The 21,742-nt window shown below is 47.7% G+C and overlaps 1 protein-coding gene and 1 long non-coding RNA gene across 9 annotated transcripts in view; one reads left to right on the forward strand and one right to left on the reverse strand.

Moving 5' to 3' along the window:
- Positions 1-20,614, forward strand: part of MAP2K6 (mitogen-activated protein kinase kinase 6) — a 109,699-nt gene extending 89,085 nt beyond the window's left edge. For all 7 annotated transcript variants that reach the window (XM_086355912.1, XM_086355916.1, XM_086355913.1 and 4 more), the window contains 5 exons: positions 4,552-4,679; positions 5,702-5,779; positions 7,633-7,772; positions 14,174-14,219; positions 20,274-20,614. In XM_086355912.1, coding sequence (XP_086212038.1) covers positions 4,552-4,679; positions 5,702-5,779; positions 7,633-7,772; positions 14,174-14,219; positions 20,274-20,351 — 470 coding nt within the window. In that variant the 3' untranslated portion in view covers positions 20,352-20,614. The remainder of the gene's footprint in view (positions 1-4,551; positions 4,680-5,701; positions 5,780-7,632; positions 7,773-14,173; positions 14,220-20,273) is intronic.
- LOC147350956 (uncharacterized) lies at positions 11,050-17,662 on the reverse strand. 2 transcript variants are annotated; one of them, XR_015147051.1, is made up of 2 exons: positions 17,482-17,662; positions 11,050-13,768 (listed from the first exon to the last, which is right to left on the reverse strand). It is a non-coding gene; the product is annotated as an uncharacterized LOC147350956 (long non-coding RNA). The 2 variants fall into 2 exon arrangements; XR_015147050.1 differs by lacking the exon at positions 17,482-17,662 and adding an exon at positions 15,009-16,570 and having other exon boundaries at positions 12,167-13,768.
- Positions 20,615-21,742: the final 1,128 nt, after the last annotated feature.

Genomic DNA, 21,742 nt, shown 5'->3' on the forward strand with positions numbered 1-21,742 from the left:
AACAAGGACCTAGAAGAAATAAAAAAGAGTCAGTATATAATGAATAATGCAATAAATGAAATTAAAAACACTCTGGAGCCAACAAATAGTAGAATAACAGAGGCAGAAGATAGGATTAGTGAATTAGAAGATAGAATGGCAGAAATAAATGAATCAGAGAGGATAAAAGAAAAACAAATTAAAAGAAATGAGGACAATCTCAGAGACCTCCAGGACAATATTAAACGTTACAACATTCGAATCATAGGGGTTCCAGAAGAAGAAGACAAAAAGAAAGACCATGAGAAAATACTTGAGGAGATAATAGTTGAAAACTTCCCTAAAGTGGGGAAGGAAATAATCACCCAAGTCCAAGAAACCCAGAGAGTCCCAAACAGGATAAACCCAAGGAGAAACACCCCAAGACACATATTAATCAAATTAACAAAGATCAAACACAAAGAACAAATATTAAAAGCAGCAAGGGAAAAACAACAAATAACACACAAGGGAATTCCCATAAGGATAACAGCTGATCTTTCAATAGAAACTCTTCAAGCCAGGAGGGAATGGCAAGACATACTTAAAATAATGAGAGAAAATAACCTACAGCCCAGATTATTGTACCCAGCAAGGATCTCATTCAAGTATGAAGGAGAAATCAAAAGCTTTTCAGACAAGCAAAAGCTGAGAGAATTCTGCACCACCAAACCAGCCCTCCAACAAATACTAAAGGATATTCTCAAGACAGGAAACACAAAAATGGTGTATAAACTCGAACCCAAAACAATAAAGTAAATGGCAACGGGATCATACTTATTAGTAATTACCTTAAACGTAAATGGGTTGAATGCCCCAACCAAAAGACAAAGACTGGCTGAATGGATACAAAAACAAGACCCCTACATATGTTGTCTACAAGAGACCCACCTCAAAACAGGGGACACACACAGACTGAAAGTGTAGGGCTGGAAAAAGATTTTCCATGCAAATTGGGACCAAAAGAAAGCAGGAGTCACGATACTCGTATCAGATAAATTAGACTTTAAAACAAAGGCTGTGAAAAGAGACAAAGAAGGTCACCACATAATGATCAAAGGATCAATCCAAGAAGAAGATATAACAATTATAAATATATATCCACCCAACATGGGAGCACCGCAGTATGTAAGACAAATCCTAACAAGTATGAAAGGAGAAATTAACAATAACACAATAATAGTGGGAGACTTTAATACCCCACTCACACTTATGGATAGATCAACTAAACAGAAAATTAACAAGGAAAAAAAAAAAAAAACATGTATCTATAAAGCTCACTAAAGCAAAGCACAGTAAAATGAGGTATGGCAATAAAAGGCGTTAAATTTATCAAAAAAAAAAAATAAATAAAGTGCTGAAAAATTAAAGCTGTCAATTCTGTAATAGATATTCATTGAAAGTATCTTTTGAAATGGGGGTGAAAACACCTTCAGAGAAATGAAAGCTAAGGAAGCATGCACGAGCTATAAAAAATGATAAAGTCCTTTATGAATGATGATAATATCAAAACAAAACTGGGAAATACAGGAAGGAGTAAAGAGCACTATGAACAGTCAATACTTGGATAAACATTAGAAACTATTCTCTTTTCTTAATTTCTTCATGGTAAACTATCAACATTATATTGTGAAATTTTTCAGAAAAAAAAAAAAAAGAATATGGTATGACATAGTTCTGTCTTAGATATTATGCTAGTGGGATGAATACTGAAAATAACTAAAGTACCTCATGGTACATATTTTCAAAAAAAAAAGAAGAAGACCGTGGTGAGAATTTTTCTCTCTCTCTCTGACAGGGGGAGAGGTGAGACAGTAGAGGGGAGAAGTACTTTGTGGGATTAAGGAATATAAATAGTATAAATAACATATGATATATGCACTATTATTATACCCATTTCAAAAAAAAAAAAAAGAAAGTAACAACCACAGAAGTAGTGTAGGTAGAATACAGAAGAAGGACGTGATTAGCACGCGTGACTGGAGTCAAGGAAGGCTTCTTGGAAGAGTGTGTATAATCAGTGTATGAACAGTGTTGGTAGCTTATAGGTAGTTGTGACCTGAACACTGTTATACTCTGAGCCTGAAATAATGTAAGATGTCTCAAAAAACATGCCTGTTATGATGGCTGTTATTGACTGTTACTATCAAAAATGGGAAAAATGTAAAGGAAGAAGAGGCAAAAAAGAAAGTGGGGAGAGATCCAGTTAAGAAAAGGGATGCAGATTACCCACAAATGCGAAACTGAATTTTAAAGGCTTATTTCAAAATTATGATACATTTCATTCATAGCAGAGAATGTTTACAAAGGGTAGAAGATAATAAAATGAAATTTGTGTATCTGTTGTTTAAGGGAAAATTATAAAGGATAATTTTTAAAGTTTTTAGAATAATTTTTTTCTTTTGAGTATGTGCCCTTTGTGAAACGTGTCACTTAGAAAAAAATTAATTTTCTAAATTTCTACTTTCATCATCCAGACCTAACGATGGTTCATCTGCTTGGGAGGATGCATTTTATCTTTTCAGACTGAGGAGTTCATTTAAGAGCTGCAGAGTAAACCCTCTCTGGTGGTGGTGGTTTAGTCACTCAGGCGTGTCCAACTCTTGTGACCCCATGGCCGGTAGCCCACGAGGCTCCTCTGTCCATGGGATTCTCCAGGCAAGAATACTGGAGTGGGTTGCCATTTCCTTCTCCAGGGGATCTTCCCAACCCAGGGTTCGAACCTGCGTCTCCTCTCCTGCATTGCAGGTGGATTCTTTCCTCCGGGAAGCCCACTCTACCCACATGCATATTCTGTGACCCGCCTCCTGGCCTGGACTGTCTGGGTTTATGATGAGTTACACCTGTAACTTCTGACGCACCTCTTGCAGAAGTATAGTTGATGTATTATGTCCCAGTCTGCCTTTTCAGTCCACTAAATGCAGACTAGATCATTAGGAGCTGGGCTTTTAAAGCATCATCGTAACACTTGGCACAAGCTCCACCTTCGTAATACATGCTTGGGGCACAACACGGACTTGTTCGTGACGGGACAGCGCGGTAACGTTCAGATCTCTAGGGCTTAGGCCTCTAGCATAACAGAGACAACTGCCCAGGGAGCTGGGCGTTTGGCTCAGTCGTCAAGTTTTAAGTTCTCACCACCTGTACGGGAACGATGAAGATGAGAAATTAGAGGAGGCAGTTGTTTCCATGGATGGATTCCCAGTCTGACGAGAAGGACAAGTATGAAATAGAAAGCAGACCACTCACCCAAGATCCGTCAGAACCAGAACTAATGACATGACACTGAATGAGCTAATGAAAAACGTTCATTGAGGAGTTCATTTAAGAGCTGCAGAGTAAACCCTCTCTGGTGGTGGTGGTTTAATCACTCAGGCGTGTCCGACTCTTGTGACCCCATGGCCGGTAGCCCACGAGGCTCCTCTGTCCATGGGATTTTTTTCTGACTATTCATTTTGAACACTGATATTATCATTTTAGGGTCTGTCTTTCATGCATATGTAAGTATGTCCTTTAAGTTTTCCGTAACCCACGTCAACTTAGTAAACTCTGCTTTGGTAAACCGAAGTAAAAATATTAAGTCAACCTTAGAAATGCATTCCAATATATAGTCAGTTCAGTTCAGTTCAGTTCATCCACTCAGTCGTGTCCGACTCTTTGCGACCCCATGAACCGCAGCACGCCAGGCCTCCCGGTCCATCACCAACTCCTGGAGTTCACTCAAACTCAGGTCCATCGGGTCCATGATGCCATCCAGCCGTCTTATCCTCTGTCGTCCCCTTCTCCTTCTGCCCCCAATCCCTCCCAGCATCAGGGTCTTTTCCAATGAGTCAACTCTTTGCATGAGGTGGCCAAAGTACTGGAGTTTCAGCTTTAGCATCAGTCCTTCCAAAGAACACTCAGGACTGATCTCCTTTAGAATAGACTGGTTGGATCTCCTTGCAGTCCAAGGGGCTCTCAAGAGAAATGCATTCCAATATATAGTAGGTGCAGACAAATACTGCTTGATGCCACTTATGCATGGGACCTAGAATAGTCAAATTCATGGTGTCAGAAAGTACACTGGGAGATGCCGAGGTCAGGATGGTGGAGAGGGCAGGGAGAATGGGCAGTGAGTACTTACTGGGGACAGAGTTTCAGTTTAGGAAGGTGGAAAATCCAGGAGATGGATGATGATGAGAGTTGCATGACAATATGAGTGTATTCAGTGCCTCTGAACTGGACAGTTATATGGTAAAAAACAGTATGTTTTATGTTATGTGACTTCTACCACAATAAAAAGAAAAACATTAACAAATTTTAATGATAAGGAAATCAAGTTGCTTTTCCCCCTTTCTTCTTAGCTTTGGTGTTTTTCCTTCTTTTTAAAAAAGATCATGTTCTATCGGAGTGTAGTTCGTGTTGTGTAACTGGGGTGGCAGTTCCTTTTGGGATGAGTCTTGAGGGCGCGCCGGGGCGGGCGTGGAGGCTCCAGGCCCCCTGGTGGCAGAGAGCTGCCGCTGCGCCCCCAGGCTCCCGACTCTCCGCTTGCAGATGTCAAGCCCTCCAACGTGCTCATCAACGCTCTGGGCCAGGTGAAGATGTGCGACTTCGGAATCAGCGGCTACCTGGTCGACTCCGTGGCTAAAACCATCGATGCCGGATGCAAACCGTACATGGCCGTGAGTACAGCGCCTGGGGGTGGCGTTGGGAGAGCAAGTGCCTTCAAACCCTGCCAGGAATCACGACCTGGGAGGCCAAGGAGGGAGCACTGAATTACGCCCAAAGCACAAGAAGTATCCTCCACTTTCTTTCTTCTTAAATGTCTCCTGTCTAAAATCCCGAGGCCCTTCCTTCTCTTATATTTGAAAAAAAAAAATCAGAGGAAGAGGTATACTCTCTGAAAAAGCACTACATAGAGCCCAGTTCTCCACTCTGCGCTGTCTGTTGAGAATAGCAGAGAGAGAGGAATTGCAATTCCCCAGGCAAGTCCGTTACGTTAGTCCCGAGGGAGCCTCGTAGCTGTGAAGATTCATTGCTTTTGGCAGAGACCTTGGGATTCCCTTTAAGTTAAGGGACTTCTACTGTAAATACTCTATTTGGAAATGAACACGTGCTTGGAATTTAAAAGCTTTGTGTCCACGATTACCTAAAAGTGGTTGAGGTTGTTAATACCAGACCGTAGCCCAGTGACTCTTGCAGATTGTTTTCACTGAGTTCTGGACTGTTGGTATTTTATTCATTTATTTGGCTGCCTTGAGTCTTAGTTGCAGGGTGCAGAACTTAGTTGCCCTGCAGCATACGGGATCTTAGTTCCCCGGCCAGGGATCGAACCCATGTCCCCCCCTGGAAGGAGGAAGCTTGACCACTGGACTGCCAAGGAAGTCCCTGGACTGTTGGTCTTTTAAACAAGGAAACTTCAAGGCGGGCAGCGTAATGGTCGACTGTATGTCATGCTCTTTGGAAGGCCAAACTGAAGTTGCTTTTGAGTTGTGAGGGGACTCTGACGCATTGTCGTCTCCAAGAAAAGATGTCTGTAAGCCCCGTGGAGACATTGGTCTTCACTGTCGTGAGTGAGACTCCTGGCCCGGGAGGCGTGTTAATGGCTCACAGCCGCTCACTTGGCAGCCACTGCCACCCCACCCCCGAGACTTTACTGAGCCAAGAGTGTCATCTCAGTCATCTTTTTCTGTCTCCTTTCCAGCCCGAGAGAATAAACCCAGAGCTCAACCAGAAGGGATACAGTGTGAAGTCCGACATCTGGAGTTTGGGCATCACCATGGTAGTGTGTGATAATAATTGTGGGCTGGGGGCAGGGAGTATTGGGGCATGAAGCTGCGGTGGGGCAGACCTCAAGAGCAAGAGGTGGACGCCCTTGAAGCTGATCTGAGAGAGCAAGATTGTCTGCAGAGCGGGGCGGCAGAAACACTGAACGGGAACTGGGCAAACCCAGTTCTCTTCATTCCACCTCCAAGGAGTTGTGTGCCCTTGCGTGACGGATGGAGTCACACAGGCAGTCTCACTGTTCCGAGCTGTAAAACGAGAGGGTCTGGCTGCTGTTCCTGAGAGTTATCCTTAGGGTTTAAATTTAAACTACTCTAATCAAGCATGCAGAGGCTCAGGCTACTCCAAGAGCACGAATCTGTGTGGACCCTGATAGAGCTTTTTAAAAAAATTTTTTGTTTTATATCGGAGCGTGTTTTGTTAGTTGCTTAGTTGACTCTCTTCAATCCCATGGACTGTAGCCCGCCAGGCTCCGCTGTCCATGGGATTTCCTAGGCAAGAATACTGGAATGAGTGGCCATTCCCTTCTCCAGGGGACCTTCCTGACCCAGGGACTGAATCCAGGCATTGCAGGCAGATGCTTTGTCCTCTCAGCCACGTAGTTGATCACAATGTGGTGCTGGTTTCAGGTGTACAGTGAAGTGATGCAGTTTACTTGTATCTATTTTTTTCCAATTCCTTTCCCACTTAGGTTATTACAAAATGTTGAGCCGAGTTCCCTGGGCTGTACAGCAGGCCCTTGTGGGTTGTCTGTTTTAAAGACAGCACTGTGTACATGTCCATCCCAAACTCCCAATCTATGCCACCCGTCCTAGACGCTAATATGGAGAGCTTTGTATCCAAGACATGGGCTCAGCTTCTCGGAATATGGTTATGAGAGCAGTCTTGGCTGTTGACTGCAGGTATAGCCCCAGCACATACTAACTAACAGGCTCATTTCCTCAGGCACAGCCCTGAAGTTATACACGGTGAGAGCCTGATTTGTAACTCTGCTGATCGTAAATTTTCAGTGGATCACCGAGGTCTGGAAGGATCCATGGTGGTCCTGGTTCCTTCCCAGACACAGCAGCTGAGTAAATCCCGTGAGCTATTTCACGTCCTTGCCCAGAAGGCACGTGATCTTGTAACAGCAAGGCGGCCTTTACTCAAGTCCAAAAACCGAGCAGTCCTTTGGCCCTGTTTGTTTTCATTCCAGCGTGTGGCCAGCAGATGGCAGCAGAGGTAAGCGTCTTCGGGCGAGAACTGCTTTTTAGACTAAACGTTTGAAAACCTGGCCCCTTTCATCCTGAAGTTGCACACTGCTGGCTCACAGTTTTATGAAGTGCCACACTGGGTTTCAGTGAGGTTATTGTTCAGTCGCTCAGTGGTGTTCGACTCTTTGTGACCCCGTGGACTGCAGCATGCCAGGCCTCCCTGTCCATCACCAGCTGGATGATTACTCAAACTCATGTTCATCAAGTCAGTGATGCTATCCGGCCGTCTCATCCTCTGTCGTCCCCTTCTCCTTCTGCCCTCAATCTTTCCCAGCGTCAGGGTCTTTCCCAATGAGTCCACTCTTAGCATCAGGTGGCCAAAGTACTGGAGCTTCAGCATCAGTCCTTCCGGTGAATATTCCGGGTGGATTTCCTCTTGGTGAGGGGCTGTCTCCCGGACCATGTCACCCCTAGCTCCAGGACGTGGGGGCACACCGCTAGCGAACACGTCATCATTGGCGTCCCCTCTGCACGTTTCACCGGACTGTCCCCGTCCGGTTGCCCTCCGCCTCCTGGGACGACATGGATGCCCCAGCAGCTGCCCGGTACACAGTAGCCCAGAGTCAGCTCTCACCTCCTGTGTACCTCTCCCTTCCAGATCGAGCTGGCCATCCTCCGGTTTCCCTACGACTCATGGGGGACTCCTTTCCAGCAGCTCAAACAGGTGGTGGAGGAGCCTTCGCCGCAGCTGCCCGCAGACAAGTTCTCCGAAGAGTTTGTTGACTTTACCTCACAGTGGTAAGAAAGCGTGTCTCCCAGAAGCCAGGGTGAAGGTGGAAGGGGTCCTCCTGACTTCCTCCATCGGTCTAATCCACGTGCCCACATCCACTCCTAGTGTTGATGGAGTGTATCCTCGTTGCTAAGCAACAAAGATGGCTCTGCCTGGTCCCCGCTGAGCTCGGAGCCACAGAGGGGAGTGTCCCAGCTCAGTCATTCTAGCCCAGGTCCAGAGGGAAACGGGCACTGGGTCTTTGGGGGGAACTCAGAGGAAAGGCCTTAGGGGAGAGTTTCTGGAGGAGATAAATCCTGAGCTGGGACCAGGTGAGGTGTGTGCCAGGGAAAAGGGAAGTGGAGGAGGAGAAGGTGTTCCAGGTGGGAGGAATCTCATGCACCCTGACACAGGCGTGGGAAACTGTTTGATGAGAGGCTGAGCCATCTGATGTGGGCCAGGGCATAAAGAGAGAGGTGGGGGACCCACTGGAGGGCTCGGGTGGGGAGGAGATATGACGCAAAGAATAAGCCTGGAGAAGACGACGGAGGCTACATTCAGAGCTTCCCTTAGGCACCTGGAAGTCTTACCAAGTGATTCTGGTGTTTTAGGCTGATTCTTAGAGAAGGCTTGCTCACTGATGGCTCTGCTTGCCCGGAAGTGGACAGTGGACAGTTCCGGCTGGGGAGGGGGCACGTCTAAGAAGGGAAAAGAAAGTTGGGGGGGAAGAGATGGAAGGAGCCATACTGATGCCGTGAGTTTGTTTTCATGGAAATTGCTGGTGGAATTGAGGAAACTAGAAGAGGGGATTGTTTTTCTCCAGAAAACCTGGTGATTTCCGTCTGCACGGGCCCCAGGGTGCCCAGCATGACTTGATACTGATGATCATTGCAAGGGATGCTGGAAAAATGATGCCATGACGGAGCGCAGGCTGTGATCCTGGGTGCTGCCGTGCAGCTGTGAGCCGGGGCAGAGGCCGTCGGAGATGCTGGAAGCCCGGCTGTGGTTGCCCAGGGGACCGGCTCTGCTCACTTGGAGCTAAGAAAGGGGCTGGCATTCCGCCTCCCATTGGAGACGCTAGCTTCCCCAAGGTTACCCTTCCTTGGCCTCCACGCGCTTTGGAAGAGGCATTCTGAACACAGCTTTTACTGGAAAACGTGGTAACACCAAGCAGCTGTCTGTTGCTTGTGAAGCAAAGGCCCCTTGGGTTTTTCACCAGCTCTAGGCCCGTCACCCTGGTGCTTTCCCCTAAAGACATACGAGGCCGACGTGCCCTTGTTTTTGTTTTATGCTTGGCTGAATGGCCGGAGAGGCTGGAGTGACGGGCGGCGTGATGCTCGCCTGCTGGATGCCGCTGGATGCGTATCAGCACTTCCCCTGGGCGCCTGGGCGGTAGCCCCTCTCTGCTCTCCTTGCCGGAGCCTCCAGGTGTGCTGTGCACCTGCCCGGCTGAGAGGGCTTCAGGATCGTGCCTTCTGGTTTCAAGGACCCGGTGCCTGCTGTTTGTTCCTCGTCGTCGAGGGTTTAAAGGTCACGGAGGAAAGGGATGATTTGTCTTGGATGGTTCAGACCCGTCATTCTCCAGAGGGGTGGTGAGGAGGAAGGATCTTATTTAAGGAAGCTTTTCAGACTCTCTGCTTTGTAACCTTTCTCCCACCTGGCCCTTTTCCCCAAGATTCTGGGAACTGCAGAAAACTTTGACAAGAACAAAGCTGGTGTGAAAAGCTTGAGAAAGCCAGGTGGGCTGGTGTGAATCCAGTTTAACCTAATGGTTCTCAACTCCCGTTGCCTGCTTATACAACGTGACAGACCTTTCAGGTGTGCCCCTGGGCCTCAGAGGTTCTGATTTAATTGGTCTGGGAGGGGGTGGTCCTGAATACCTGATGGGATGTTCCCACATCATTTTCCTGGAGGCCTGTCGTCAGAACCCCTGACTTATGCCTGCCATCTGTGGACGGTTGTTCTCTTCAGAAAGCTGCTTCTCTTCTACAGTTCATTGAGAAATCATTCAGTTACTTTATTTATCTTTCATCAACTTTTCTTCTTACTTAGAACTTCCCCTAGAGTCAAAGTGTTAAAGCTTTTCACAGGTTTCTTTTGTTTTTTAAATGAAAGCCTTGGAGAACTGAAAGTTCCCTAATTTTCACGTTTGCACGCGTTTGTGAAAGTTGCAGCTTCCTGTGTGGCCGCTCTCTGTCAGCTGCTGGCCAGCCCCGCCCACAGGGCAGAGTGTCTTCACGCCGTTGCCAGGGCTGGCTTTGCGCGCTTCTCTTCTCTCTGTTTAGTCCCAGGAGCTGCATCCTCTGCTGCTGCGCTTTCGTCTGGGGCTTCCGCTTGGTGGTCACACTCCTCTGGTCACTGCTGGTCAGCTGACAGCTGTTGTGGTTGTTCAGTCACTCAGGCATATCTGACTCTTTGTGACCCTGTGGACTGCAGCACGCCAGGCTTCCTTGTCCTTCACCATCTCCTGGAGTTTACTCAAACTCATGTCCATTGAGTTGGTGATGCCATCCAACCATCTCATCCTCTGTCACCCCATTATCCTCCCGCCTTCAGTCCTTCCCAGCATCAGGGTCTTTTCCAGCTCTTTGCATCCGGCGGCCAAAGTATTGGAGCTTCAGCTTCAGCATCAGTTCTTCCAGTGAATATTAAGGGTTGATTTCCTTTAGGATGGACTAGTTTGATCTCCTTGAAGTCCATGGGACCCTCAAACCCTCAAGAGTATTCTCTAGCACCACAGTTTGAAAGCATCAATTCTTTGGCAGTCAGCCTTCTTTATGGTCCAGCTCTCACATCAGTACATGACTACTGGAAAACCCAGAGCTTTGGATATATGGACTTTTGTCGGCAAAGTGATGTCTCTGCTTTTTAATATGCTGCCTAGGTTTATCATAGCTAATCTCCCAAGGAGCAAACATCTTTTAGTTTTGTGGCTGCAGTCACCGTCTGCAGTGATTTTGGAGCTTAAGAAAATAAAATCTGTCACCGTTTCCACTTGTTCCCCTTCTGTTTGCCATGAAGTGATGGGACCGGATGCCGTGATCTGATTTTTGCGGTAGAGTAGGGCATTCATCTGCTATCACTCTCCAAATTATGACTTGATAGAGTCCAGGGTTCTGCTGGCATCCTTCTTTAGCAGTAACATCAGAGTGGGTGAGGGGAGGAGAGAAAACCAAAGCAAGTCAAGATGTTTATTCCATATGAACTTGAAGAAAAGCAGCAACAACAGAGATTTCCTACAAATCCTTCCTTTCTGTACTTATTTTCAAAAAAGCGTTTTCTTACTCTTCCTTCCCTACACGTGGCTTTCTTTTTTTATATATAATTTCATTTATTTATTTGTTTATTTTTATTTTTGGCCGTGCTGTGTCTTTGTTGCTGCTCGGCCTTTCCCTGGTCTCAGAGAGGGGAGCTCCTCTCCACTTGTGGCATGCAGGCTTCTCACATGGTGGGTTCTCTTGCTGCCAACCACGGGCTCCAGGCACGTGGGCTTCAGCAGTTGCAGCTCATGGACTCAGGATTGTGTCTCCCGGGCTCTAGAGCACAGGCGCAGGCTTAGTTGCTCCACGCCATGTGGGATCTTCCTGGGCCAGGGATCGAACCCGTGTCCCCTGCACTGGCAGGCATATTCTTCACCACTGAGCCACCAGGGACACCCACGTGGCTTTCTTATCTCAGGGCCTTTAAAGAGTTCCTGAATCAGGAGACACTGGCCATCTAGGCCTTGTTTGGGATTCACAATAGAGAAATGGAAAGGCCTTACACCCTGGTCCTACAGAAGGTTTCACAAATGAGTTTCTACTAAAATGGAATCTTGGCACGCTTGCGTTCTTTCACCATAACCTCATTCAGCTGGACACAGGCTTGGGGACTGAGAGTTGCTCCCTAGAGACCAGCTGAGCCAAGTGCCCCAAAGCTTGACTTCCTTCCTGCTGAGCCTTCAGGCCTGTTTAAGAGCTCAGTGCCCCGTCCACCAGCCCGAAGTCCATTGGAGGTCAGAGACCCACCCAGACGCTGGTCCTGTCTGACTCAGAGAAACAGGCACAAAACAGAGACGATCAAACATAGTTGCTGGCTTGTTCAGGAAGGAGTAAAAAGAGGCCCTGGGTATTTACGAAGCTCAGGACAAATGTATGGCTTGGGAGGCGAGCTGTGTTTTTCTTCTGCAGATGTTCCCAGGAGTCCTTCTGGGAAACGGTCAGTTCGGGGGGATTCAGAGGGGCAGAACCCCTCGGCTCAGCACAAACGTGAAGCTAGCAGTTCTCAGCACGGCACGAAGCTGTGTTTTAGTGTCAGCTACGGTCAGGAGTGTGTGTTGTGGCATTTGGAAGGGGAATTAGGGCAGTTAGCTAATTGCACGCTTGAAAACGACAAGCCACTTGAAAATTCAAAAGTCTGACTCGGATCCAAAAAGAAATTGGTGTAGCTTTGAACTCCACAGTTGTTATTTGGTGCTGAATTTCAAGTGCTTCCTATTCAACGTGGAAAATTTGCTTTTCTCCCTAACCTCACCCTGAGTATTTTGCTATTCTTAGCCTGTGTTTTGAAGTGTTCTTGATTTAAAAGGTGGAGAGAATGGGTTGTATCAGTTATATTAAATCAATAAACAGCTTTGGTGTGCTGTGTAAATATTTTCCGTCAATACTCTGCAGTGGTGCTTGTACATTTCAAGCTTTCTAATCAGAGGCCATAAGTCAAAAATAACCTGTTCAGCAGCAATCTTTGAGGTTTTAGGAATTCTTTTTTGAAAAGATAAATCTTGACGTGTGGCGGAGGCCAACACAATACCGTAGAGCAGTCGTCCTCCAATAGTTGTGTTTTTTCCTATACTTCTCAAAAAAAGAAATAAAAGTAAATCAAAGTGGTTGCTGGGGAACCGTCCTGGGCATTATGGGATGTTGAGCGACAGCCTCGGTTTCTACCTGTTCGATGTGAATTACGGCCCCCAGCACCACCAGCTGCGTTAACCAGAAGTGCCTCCAGACGCCCCCGAGTGTGCCTTGGACGGCAAAGCCACCTGCATCTGGGGACCGCTGGTGGAGCCTTCCGGAGTCGCAGCACGTAGGCACAGGAGGCTTCATCGGTGGGAGCTGGAGGTCTCCTCATTTTGCTCAGAGATGCCTTCCCGGGCCAGCCCGGCCGTGATGCTGCTGGTCTCCTTTCTCACTCATTCTTATTTGAGCCTCAGTTGAGACGGACGCTCTCTCTTCGGCTGTCCAGGCAGTGAGGTCGCTGGGTGTGGATCCGCCCGCAGTCGGCTCTCTGTCCCCGCCTCTGCCTATTCCCCGTCTCAGGCTCCCTGCCCTCCACCACAGAGCTGCCTGGAGTCCATAGGGAGGCTGCTCTCGGCTGTTTTGATTCAAAAAGCTTCCTTTTTTCTTTCATTTCGAGTTTTTTTCAGTGCCAAGCATTTCAGCCGTTTCCCTCTCTGGCTCTGCATCTGGGCCTGCCCTTGATTGTTGCCCTCCATGGAGCGGGGCTCAGGTCACACCTTGCAGGTCTCCCTTGCTCCCCGTGGTGATCAGCGCAAATCCCAGCCACCCAATGTTCTGTCACTTTTTGAGTTCCTTCCACGCCAGGCAGATGTCCTTTCCATTCGTGGATGGTTTTAGGGCCCGTGGGCAGAGGGCTCTGCAGGTTGCCTCGCAAATCATACTTTTCAAAACCATCCTTTCCTCCATTCTGTAACCTGGGGTTCCAACTCCAAATAAACTTTCTTTTCCATTTTAAGGCTGCAGGTGGATGAAGGGGTGGGTCTCTTCTCACTGTGGTTTTATGACTGTTGCCTCTGGTATCAGATGTGATTAAAGGTCTGTGTGTACAGACGGCTGGATGACGGGCGCCCCTTGCGTAGTGCAGGGCCAGCAGGGGTTTCTGAGAAGAACCACTGCTAAGTCCACGGCCAGCGTGCTTTCCCGGTCATCAGCCGAGCGGTCGTCAAGCAGCAGTGACCTTAGGCATTCTACATCCGTAGTGCTTCTGTCTCAAGCAGTTTCAGCAGGGAGCATATAAAAGCAAATTGTACCTGCAAGGAGATCAGAAGCAGAGAGAACCCGGTATTGGAGACAATGAACAGACAACAACTGTAATTTAAGAAACACCTGCCAGGGTCTTTGCAAGAGGGGGTGGATTAAAAGCCGTTTTGAAGGAAAGTGAATATATATTTTGATACATAATAAAAGCTAGTTTTTATGTCATTGGTAAAGAAACATAAGGAAACACACACAGCCTTACCCTTCCTGTTAAGGTACAGAGTGATTTCAAACATCGTTGGGAAGTGTAACAAGAGGAAAGTCAAGGCAGGAGATTTATGTTTTCAGTACATTTTTAAAGGTGGTTCTGTTTGGTCTTCTGCAGGTTCTGAAATCCTAGTCTAGTGGAAACACAGATGGTTTCTAGATTTTAATGTGATTTTTTTTTTTCCTTTAAGCTTGAAGAAGAATTCCAAAGAAAGGCCAACATATCCAGAGCTTATGGTGAGTATTGTTAGGGGGTATAGATGAGTCCATACTAACAGTTGGAACAGGGGAAGTGAATGACATCTAAATCATGATCTGGACTTCCCAGGTGGTCTAGCGGTTAATTCTCTGCCTTCCTAATGCAGTGGGTGCCAGTTCGATCCCTGGTCAGGGAGTTAAGATCCCACGTGCCTCGTGGCCAGAAAACCCAAACATAAAACAGAAGCAGTATCATAACAAATTCAACAAGGACGTTAAAAATGGCCCACATTAAAAAAAAAAGTCTTTTAAAAAAGAAAGTATTATTAAAAAAAAAAAACGCAGTCAGGCATCATCTCACATCTGGAAGGTTTGAAAGATAAGAGAGGAACTCTGGGGAAGATGCAGAGAAAAGAGGCTCCCTGGTGGGATGTGAACTGGTCCAGCCAGGACAGAAAACCTCACAAAATTAAAAATAGCACCATCTGATGATTAATGATTCCACTTCTGGGCACAGATCTGAAGGAAATGAAATCACTATCTTGAAGAAATAGCTGAACCCCCAAGTTCACTGCAGCATTATTTATCTCAGCCAAGATGTGGAAACAATCTGAGTGTCCATTAATGAATACAGAGATAAAGAAAACATAATACATATGCACATACACACACAATGGAATATTACTCAAGCATTAAAAAAGGAAATCCTGTTATTTACAACAACGTGGGTGAAGCTTGAGGGCATTATTCTAAGTGAAATAAGTCAGACAGAAAAAGCAAATACTGCATGATCTCACTTAAATGTAGAATCTTAAAAAAACAACTTACGGAGCATAGACTGGTGGTTGCCAGGGGTGTGTGGGCTGGGGGCAATGGATAAAGGTGGTCAAAGAGCACAAGTTTCTGTTTACCAGATGAGTAAGACCTGGGGTATAAAGCACAGCATGGGGACTAGCGTTAACACCACTCGACCATATACTTGCAAGTCGCCAGGAGATGAGAGAGCAGAACTGGATGGTCTCAGCAGATCCCATGGATTTTCAGTTCTTCTGGTTAAGCTTGAATTTAAGTCTGAACCATATGTCGACTGGATGACTGAATAGATGCTGGGAAGAGTTTGAGGAGAGACGGACTGGGCACCTTTGTCCCCTTTAAAAAGGCAGCCCTGGGATTTTCCTGATGGTCCAGTGGCTAAGACTCCACGCTGGTACTGCAGGGGACGTGGGTTCAATCCCTGGTCTGGGAACTAAGATCCCGAAAGCCTCACAGCCTGGCCAATAAATAAATAAATAAAAATAAACCAATAAAATAGAAAGGCAGCCTCGGGACTTGCCTGGTGGTCCAGTGGTTAGGACTTTGCATTTCCACTACAGGAGTCATGGGTTTGATCCCTGCTCAGGGAACTAAGTGGAGAAGCAAATGGCAACCCACTCCAGTATTCTTGCCTGGAGACTCCCAGGGACGGTGGAGCCTGGTGGGCTGCCATCTATGGGGTTGCACAGAGTTGGACACGACAAGCGACTTAGCAGCAGCAGCAGGGAACTAAGATCCTGCATGTCACTCGGCGTGGCCAATAAATAAATAAAAATTAAAAAAAATAATGCAATGAAATATAAAGGCAGCCCATGGGGACTCAGCATTCAACTAACACCCACAGTTGAGGCAGAAGGGGAGATGATTCATGCTTGAGAAGATCTTAGCCTGCAGCACGTTTGGGTTCAACATTTCCCCTCTGCTTATGTAGATAGTAGCCAGTCGGGGGCCTTTTCAATCCTGGCTACTTTGTTTTAGAATTCTTGTGCAACCCCCAGAGCATTTTAAACTTTGATTCCACATAAAGTGCAACCCGCATAGAGCGGTTTGTGGGGGGTTCTCTACTCTTGTTTTCAAGGTGCCTTTGTCACTTTTTCTTCAGATGAAAGTATGTTTGCTTTATGTGTCTGACTATTGAAAATGCATACCACGTTTTCCCCCTTCCAAGTGGCTGCTTATCAGAGGTTTCAATGGAGCACACTTGAGAAAAATTGCGGAGTCCTCGCTTAACACCCTTGGGCAACTGATGTTGAAGCTGCCTTTGCACTCTGTCCGGACACCGTGGGCTCTGGTGGTCTGGCATTAGGGCTGTAGTTCCGTGCGGGTCACCACCCCCACCCCCGCCTTTTACGGTGCTCATCTTCATGGCACTGGGATGACTTGCCTTGTGAGGTCATGACTGCCTCCTGCTTTCCGGTGGGACTGAGGTTTCTCGGTGGAAACTCTGAGTCCAAACGCTTCGGCTGAAGCCTCAGGAAAACACATGCTGAGAGGCGACTGTTGAGGTTGTAGGAGTTGGTGAAGAGGTAGAAAAAAAAAAAAAATCCTCTTTCCAGGTGAAGAACAGTATAATTAAGGCCCCAACCCAGACATGTACCTCTTATAGAAATCCCAAATGTTTTTTGTTCCCTGTTTGGATTGAGGTGTGGACAGGAAGGTCATCTCATTTGCTTTCTCTTTCAAGCTCCCACTGAGGGCCGTAACTGAGTAGGACTTGCTCTATGGGGTATGGGGCCAGCCAGTGTTTTTATAAAGAATTGTTGCATAGACAAGGTTCGGGCTTCCCAGGTGACTCGTGGTAAACAAACTGTCCACGCAGGACACGCAGGTTCGATCCCTGGGTCGGGAAGATCCCCTGGAGAAGAAAATGGCGACCCACTCCAGTATTTTTCGCCTGGAGAATCCCATGGACGGGGGAGCCTGGCGGGCTACAGTCCGTAGGTTTGCAAAAGATCGGACAACAAGAAAGTAAATACTTCAGGCTCTGTGGGCTGCTGCGACAGCTCGACTTCTGCTTTAGCGTGAGAGCTGCCATAGCCAGTGGGTAGACACAGGAGTGCGGCTGTGCACCAATAAAACTCTGTTTCAGAAATAGGCAGTCCGCTGGATTGGGCCCCCAGTTCATCCATTGTTGACCCCTGTCCTAGATGGAAACCACCAGAAACAAAACCCAGGTGATGCAAGTGATGGTCCAGGGAGGTGATCATGTCCTCTGAATGTCCTGGGATGTCCTAGATTGAACCACATTGTTCAACAGAGATGATGTTGTTTAGTTGTTAAGTTGTATCCAACTCGGTGACTTCAGGGACTGCAGCTTGCCAGGCCCCTCTGTCCATGGGATTCTCCAGGCAAGAACATGGGAGTGGGTTGCCATTTCCTCCTCCCAGGGATCTTCCCCACCCAGGGGTCAAACCTGCGTCTTCTGCATTGGCAGGCGGGTTCCTTACCATCTGGGCCTCCAGGGAAGCCCTAGGCAGGGCTGACTGACCTAAACTGTGGTCTTGCAGGGGAGCTGGAGACTCTTAGCGCTGGTGGCGATGCTCCAGGCTGGGTGTTAAGTTCTCCCTGTACCGGGCCCCTCTTCCTTAATTAATTCATGGCTGCGCGGGGTCTTCGTTGCTGCGCACGGCCTTCTCGAGTTGCAGAGGCCGGGCGCCTCTCTTCGTCGCGGTGCGCATGCGCCAGGCACGCCGGCTTCAGTAGTTGTGGCGCAGACGCTCTGTTGCCCCGTGACACGCGGGCTCTTCCCGGACCAGGGATCGAACCCGTGTACCCTGCGTCGGCAGGCGGGATTTTTCACCACTTGACCACCAGGGAAGTCCAGTGCCCTCCCCCCACCTTCTGAGACGCTCAGCCTGGGTCTGTGGTCTGGGGGCGATTCCACGGCGTCTCCTCTGCTGTGTCCTGGTTGCTATTCTTAGTCGGCCGCTTCTAGAAGGGACTGGTTCCCTCCCAGCCTTTTACAGCCTCAAAACCCACACAGGAGACACGTCACAGTTCCCATGTCCACATGCCTGCCTGCTCCCCCTGCCCCTGGCTCTCACGGTGCTTTCCCAGCCTGAGACTAAACCGAGAGGTGCCTGAGGAGTTGTTTTTTTTCGTTGAGACATCAGGTGCGGTTATTGAATTCCGTCGCAGACCTAGGCTAGATCCCCTGAGCCACCCACCGACCACAAGACAGGAGAATGGGGCTGGCGGGCGTCGGGCGTAGTCCCTGAGACACGCTGAGACCGGACGTGGCCTGTTTTGATAGTGAAAGGCTTCAAAGGACATGAAAAGATCTCTAAATGTCGAGGGGATGTGGGAAAGCTAATAAGCACGATGGTAAAACACTCGGTAAGGGTGCTGTGTAAGTGGGTAGTGATCAGAAGTAGTGTATTCATCCGGGGGGCTCCAGAGGCTGCGCCCACGCCTGGGGCTCTGGTTAATATCATGGCTATGAAGCACCCAATGGCAAAGCCAGAAAACCTCTCTCTTTTTTTTTTTTTTTTTTGAGTCACTGTACTTAGTGGTGACCACCGACCTTATTTGGGGCTTGCTTTCTTTGTTCCTTTCCTCTTTGCATTGTTTTCTAAAATGTCTATGGGTGGGCATTCTAGGTTCCCACAGGGCTGAGTCATCCAGCTCTCTGCTCTCAGGTTTAAAACAAATATAATTAGAAAACCTAGAGCTAGGCAACACGTAGGCTGTGAACAAAAATCCTCAAAGTCAGGGGAAGCGGAGTGAGTCACCTACACGTCTGTGTGCAGAAACGCTCATATTTAGCTGTTGACGGGTCGCTGAGAGGAGCAATGCTTCCAGACAGTTGGGAGGGGGCCCTGCTAGCTCAGGCTCTCAGTTCCTCCTGGAGGAATTGTTCTTTCTGGTTTGATCGCTTGGTTCTGATTGTACTGGGAGGACTGTGGACCGTGAGCTGATGTGTCCACTCCTAACTGGAGGTGTGAGGTTCCCGGGTGTCAGCCAGGCGCTTCCCGTCACCGAGTTGAGCTATTCGAGGAGGGCGGCCCTGGGGCAGAGCCTCTAGCTTCATTTCCTTCAGAATCGTTTTGAAACGCGTGGCTCCCTGCATTGGACCATGCTTCTTCCCCCAGCAAAGAGCAGGACGTGATGTCAAGTTTACGGAATCTGAGCAGCATGAGCAGAGACCACCTTTTTGCTTCTTGGTTTTTAATCTCCAAGATGAATTTTTTTCCACCCAGACCTAGGGTTGGGCAGGCTACTTTATTTTCCACAAGGATCAGATCATCGTGGAGAGACATAAGGATCACTTGTTATCAACGTGCTATGCTTAGTGGCTCAGTCATGTCCGACTCTTTGTGACCCCATGGACTGTGGCCCTCCAGACTCCTCTGTCCATGGGGTTCTCCAGGCAAGAATACTGGAGTGGACTGCCATGCTCTCCACGGAATCCTCCCAGGGATTGGACCCAGGTCTCCCACATTGCAGGCGGGTTCTTTACCATCTGAGCCACCAGGAAAGCCCTGTTATCAATAGAAGTGATGTAAAAAGTAACACTGCTAGCTGTTTGAGTGCAAACCAGCTCTCCAGTGTTAAGCACGAGCAACGCCTGTTTATTGTTCCAAAAACTGGTTTCTCATTCTACCACTCACTTCTGGGGAACTGCGTGTGTGTAAATCTCTAAAATTTCTTATTATTTTGCCACTTTGTCTGAAAATTACTTTCTAGGTGACAGGGTTATTTGTAAACTGAATCTTTGAGCCATCTTTGCTCTTGCTTGTATTTACCCATTGATGGGATGTATACGGGCTTCCCTGGTGGCGCTAGTGGTAAGCAACCTGCCTGCCAACGCAGAAGCCCTAAGAGACATCGGCTCGATCCCTGGGTGGGGAAGATCCCCTGGAGAAGGGAATGGCAACCCACTCCAGTATTCTTGCCCAGAGAATCCCATGGACAGAGGAGCCTGGCAGGCTACGGTCCATCAGGTAGCACAGAGTCGGACATAACTGAAGCAGCTTACCACGCCTGCTTAGCACACATGCATGGGATGTATATAGCGTAGTTACATACGTATATTTTAAAGCAGTGGATACTCTGGCATGGAATCAAAAAGCGATACCAAGATAGGAGGAGCAGCAGCTAAACGACATCTTTAAGAATTTGCATCCCTGAGTGTATACTTGGTTTGGGAAGGGGTAGAAGAATCTAGTTTAAGCCTGATGGGGATACTTAGTTTGTTAACTAACCAGATCTGTCCATTGCTAATCTTAGGCGTTGTCAGAGACCAGTATTAACGGAAGGCATTTTTCTTTTCTTCACCAGCAACATCCGTTTTTCACCCTACACGAATCCAAAGCGACAGACGTGGCATCTTTTGTAAAATCAATTCTTGGAGACTAAAAACAATGGACTCCATCGGTTGACCCTCCTGTGGATTGGTGGGTTTACAGGCTGATGTCCACTGAAGCGCCAATAGAAACTCATCTTTGAGATAATTTAACCCTGCCTCTCAGAAGGTTTTTTTCTTCCCCATTTTCTCTTTTTTCCCCTCCAAAGGGGGCCTTGGAATCTATAGTTATAGAATGAACTGTCTAGATGGATGAAATATGATAAAGGCTTAGGACTTAAAAAGGTGATTAAATATTTAATGATGTGTCATGTGAGTCCGTAAGCTTTTCAGACTTCTGTTCTTTACGAAATGGATACGTTGGTAAAAAGGTAAAAAAAGGTGCTACAGAAGTGATGGAATTGTAAGTAGATCTGTAGTCTGTCCCACTTATTATTTTAATATTTATGTTTAAGCGGTTGACAAGATTCCATTTGATGCGAGGAGGGAGAGACGAAAGACAAGATTGGGTTGGCAGTATTTATCGGCTTTTTTATTTTTTAAGTTCGATCGTGTCTGTGGTCCAGAAGAAATTATTTCATGTGCATCTTTGGGATTCTGATAAAAGTATCCACCAGGAGCTCACGTGGCGCGTCTGTTCCAGCTGCTGTAGCTGCTGCCGTGTTCCTCAGTTTCTGCTCCACCCGGGGTCATAACCGCGTATTCCGGTGAAGCGGCAGCGTTGCCTGATCACACACTATTTCCGAACTTTGGAAGACAAAAAATCACTCTCGTCACAGCTCAGAGAGTCGCAGATCTGGCTGTTCTGTTGGCCTTTGTGGTGTAGGAGTAATGGAATGTGCTTTGCGATGTGGTTTTCCATCACCTATCTATCCTTCTGTGCGCATGCGTGCGTGTGTGTGTGTGTTTGTGTGTGTGAGACGTCACAAGTTCTGCAAATGGCTATTATAAATAACATCCGTCTTTGGTAAGGAGGAGGTTTCCCAGTCCAGAGGGGAAGTTTGTCTCCCCACCCAGAGAACCAGCGCCTGCCTCTGCTGTGGCCTCCCCAGGGACTGCCTTTGCCCTTAATGTCATCTTGCTTCTTTTGGTTTGGTCACGGAAGAAGCCTTCTTGTAAAGGGAAGGGCTGCAGTAGAAGAAAAATAAAGGCAGGGAGCAGTTTTTTGATGAGGTGGGAAGATCATGGGGTCACTGGCTGAATTCTTGGGGACTGATGGCTGAGCCCAGGGCGTGCCCTCCTTTGGCGGTGGCTCGCTCCGCAGCGGGAGGCTGGCTCCGTGGTGGATTCCCAGCAGCTGATGGAGCAGCAGAAGCTCTTTCTCGTGGCCAGGGACCCCCGTGGGTTCTCTGCTCTGGGGTCTGGGTTCTTGGAAGGTCAAGGAGTGAAGTGGTCCACAGGAAAGATACAACCCGTGACAACCGGCGAGTGTTGCTTTGGGATG

Source organism: Bos grunniens, chromosome 19 (genome assembly GCF_055505025.1).
Source record: "Bos grunniens cultivar Pamir isolate PY7600 chromosome 19, Bosgru_T2T1.0, whole genome shotgun sequence".
Classification (NCBI taxonomy): domain Eukaryota; kingdom Metazoa; phylum Chordata; class Mammalia; order Artiodactyla; family Bovidae; genus Bos; species Bos grunniens.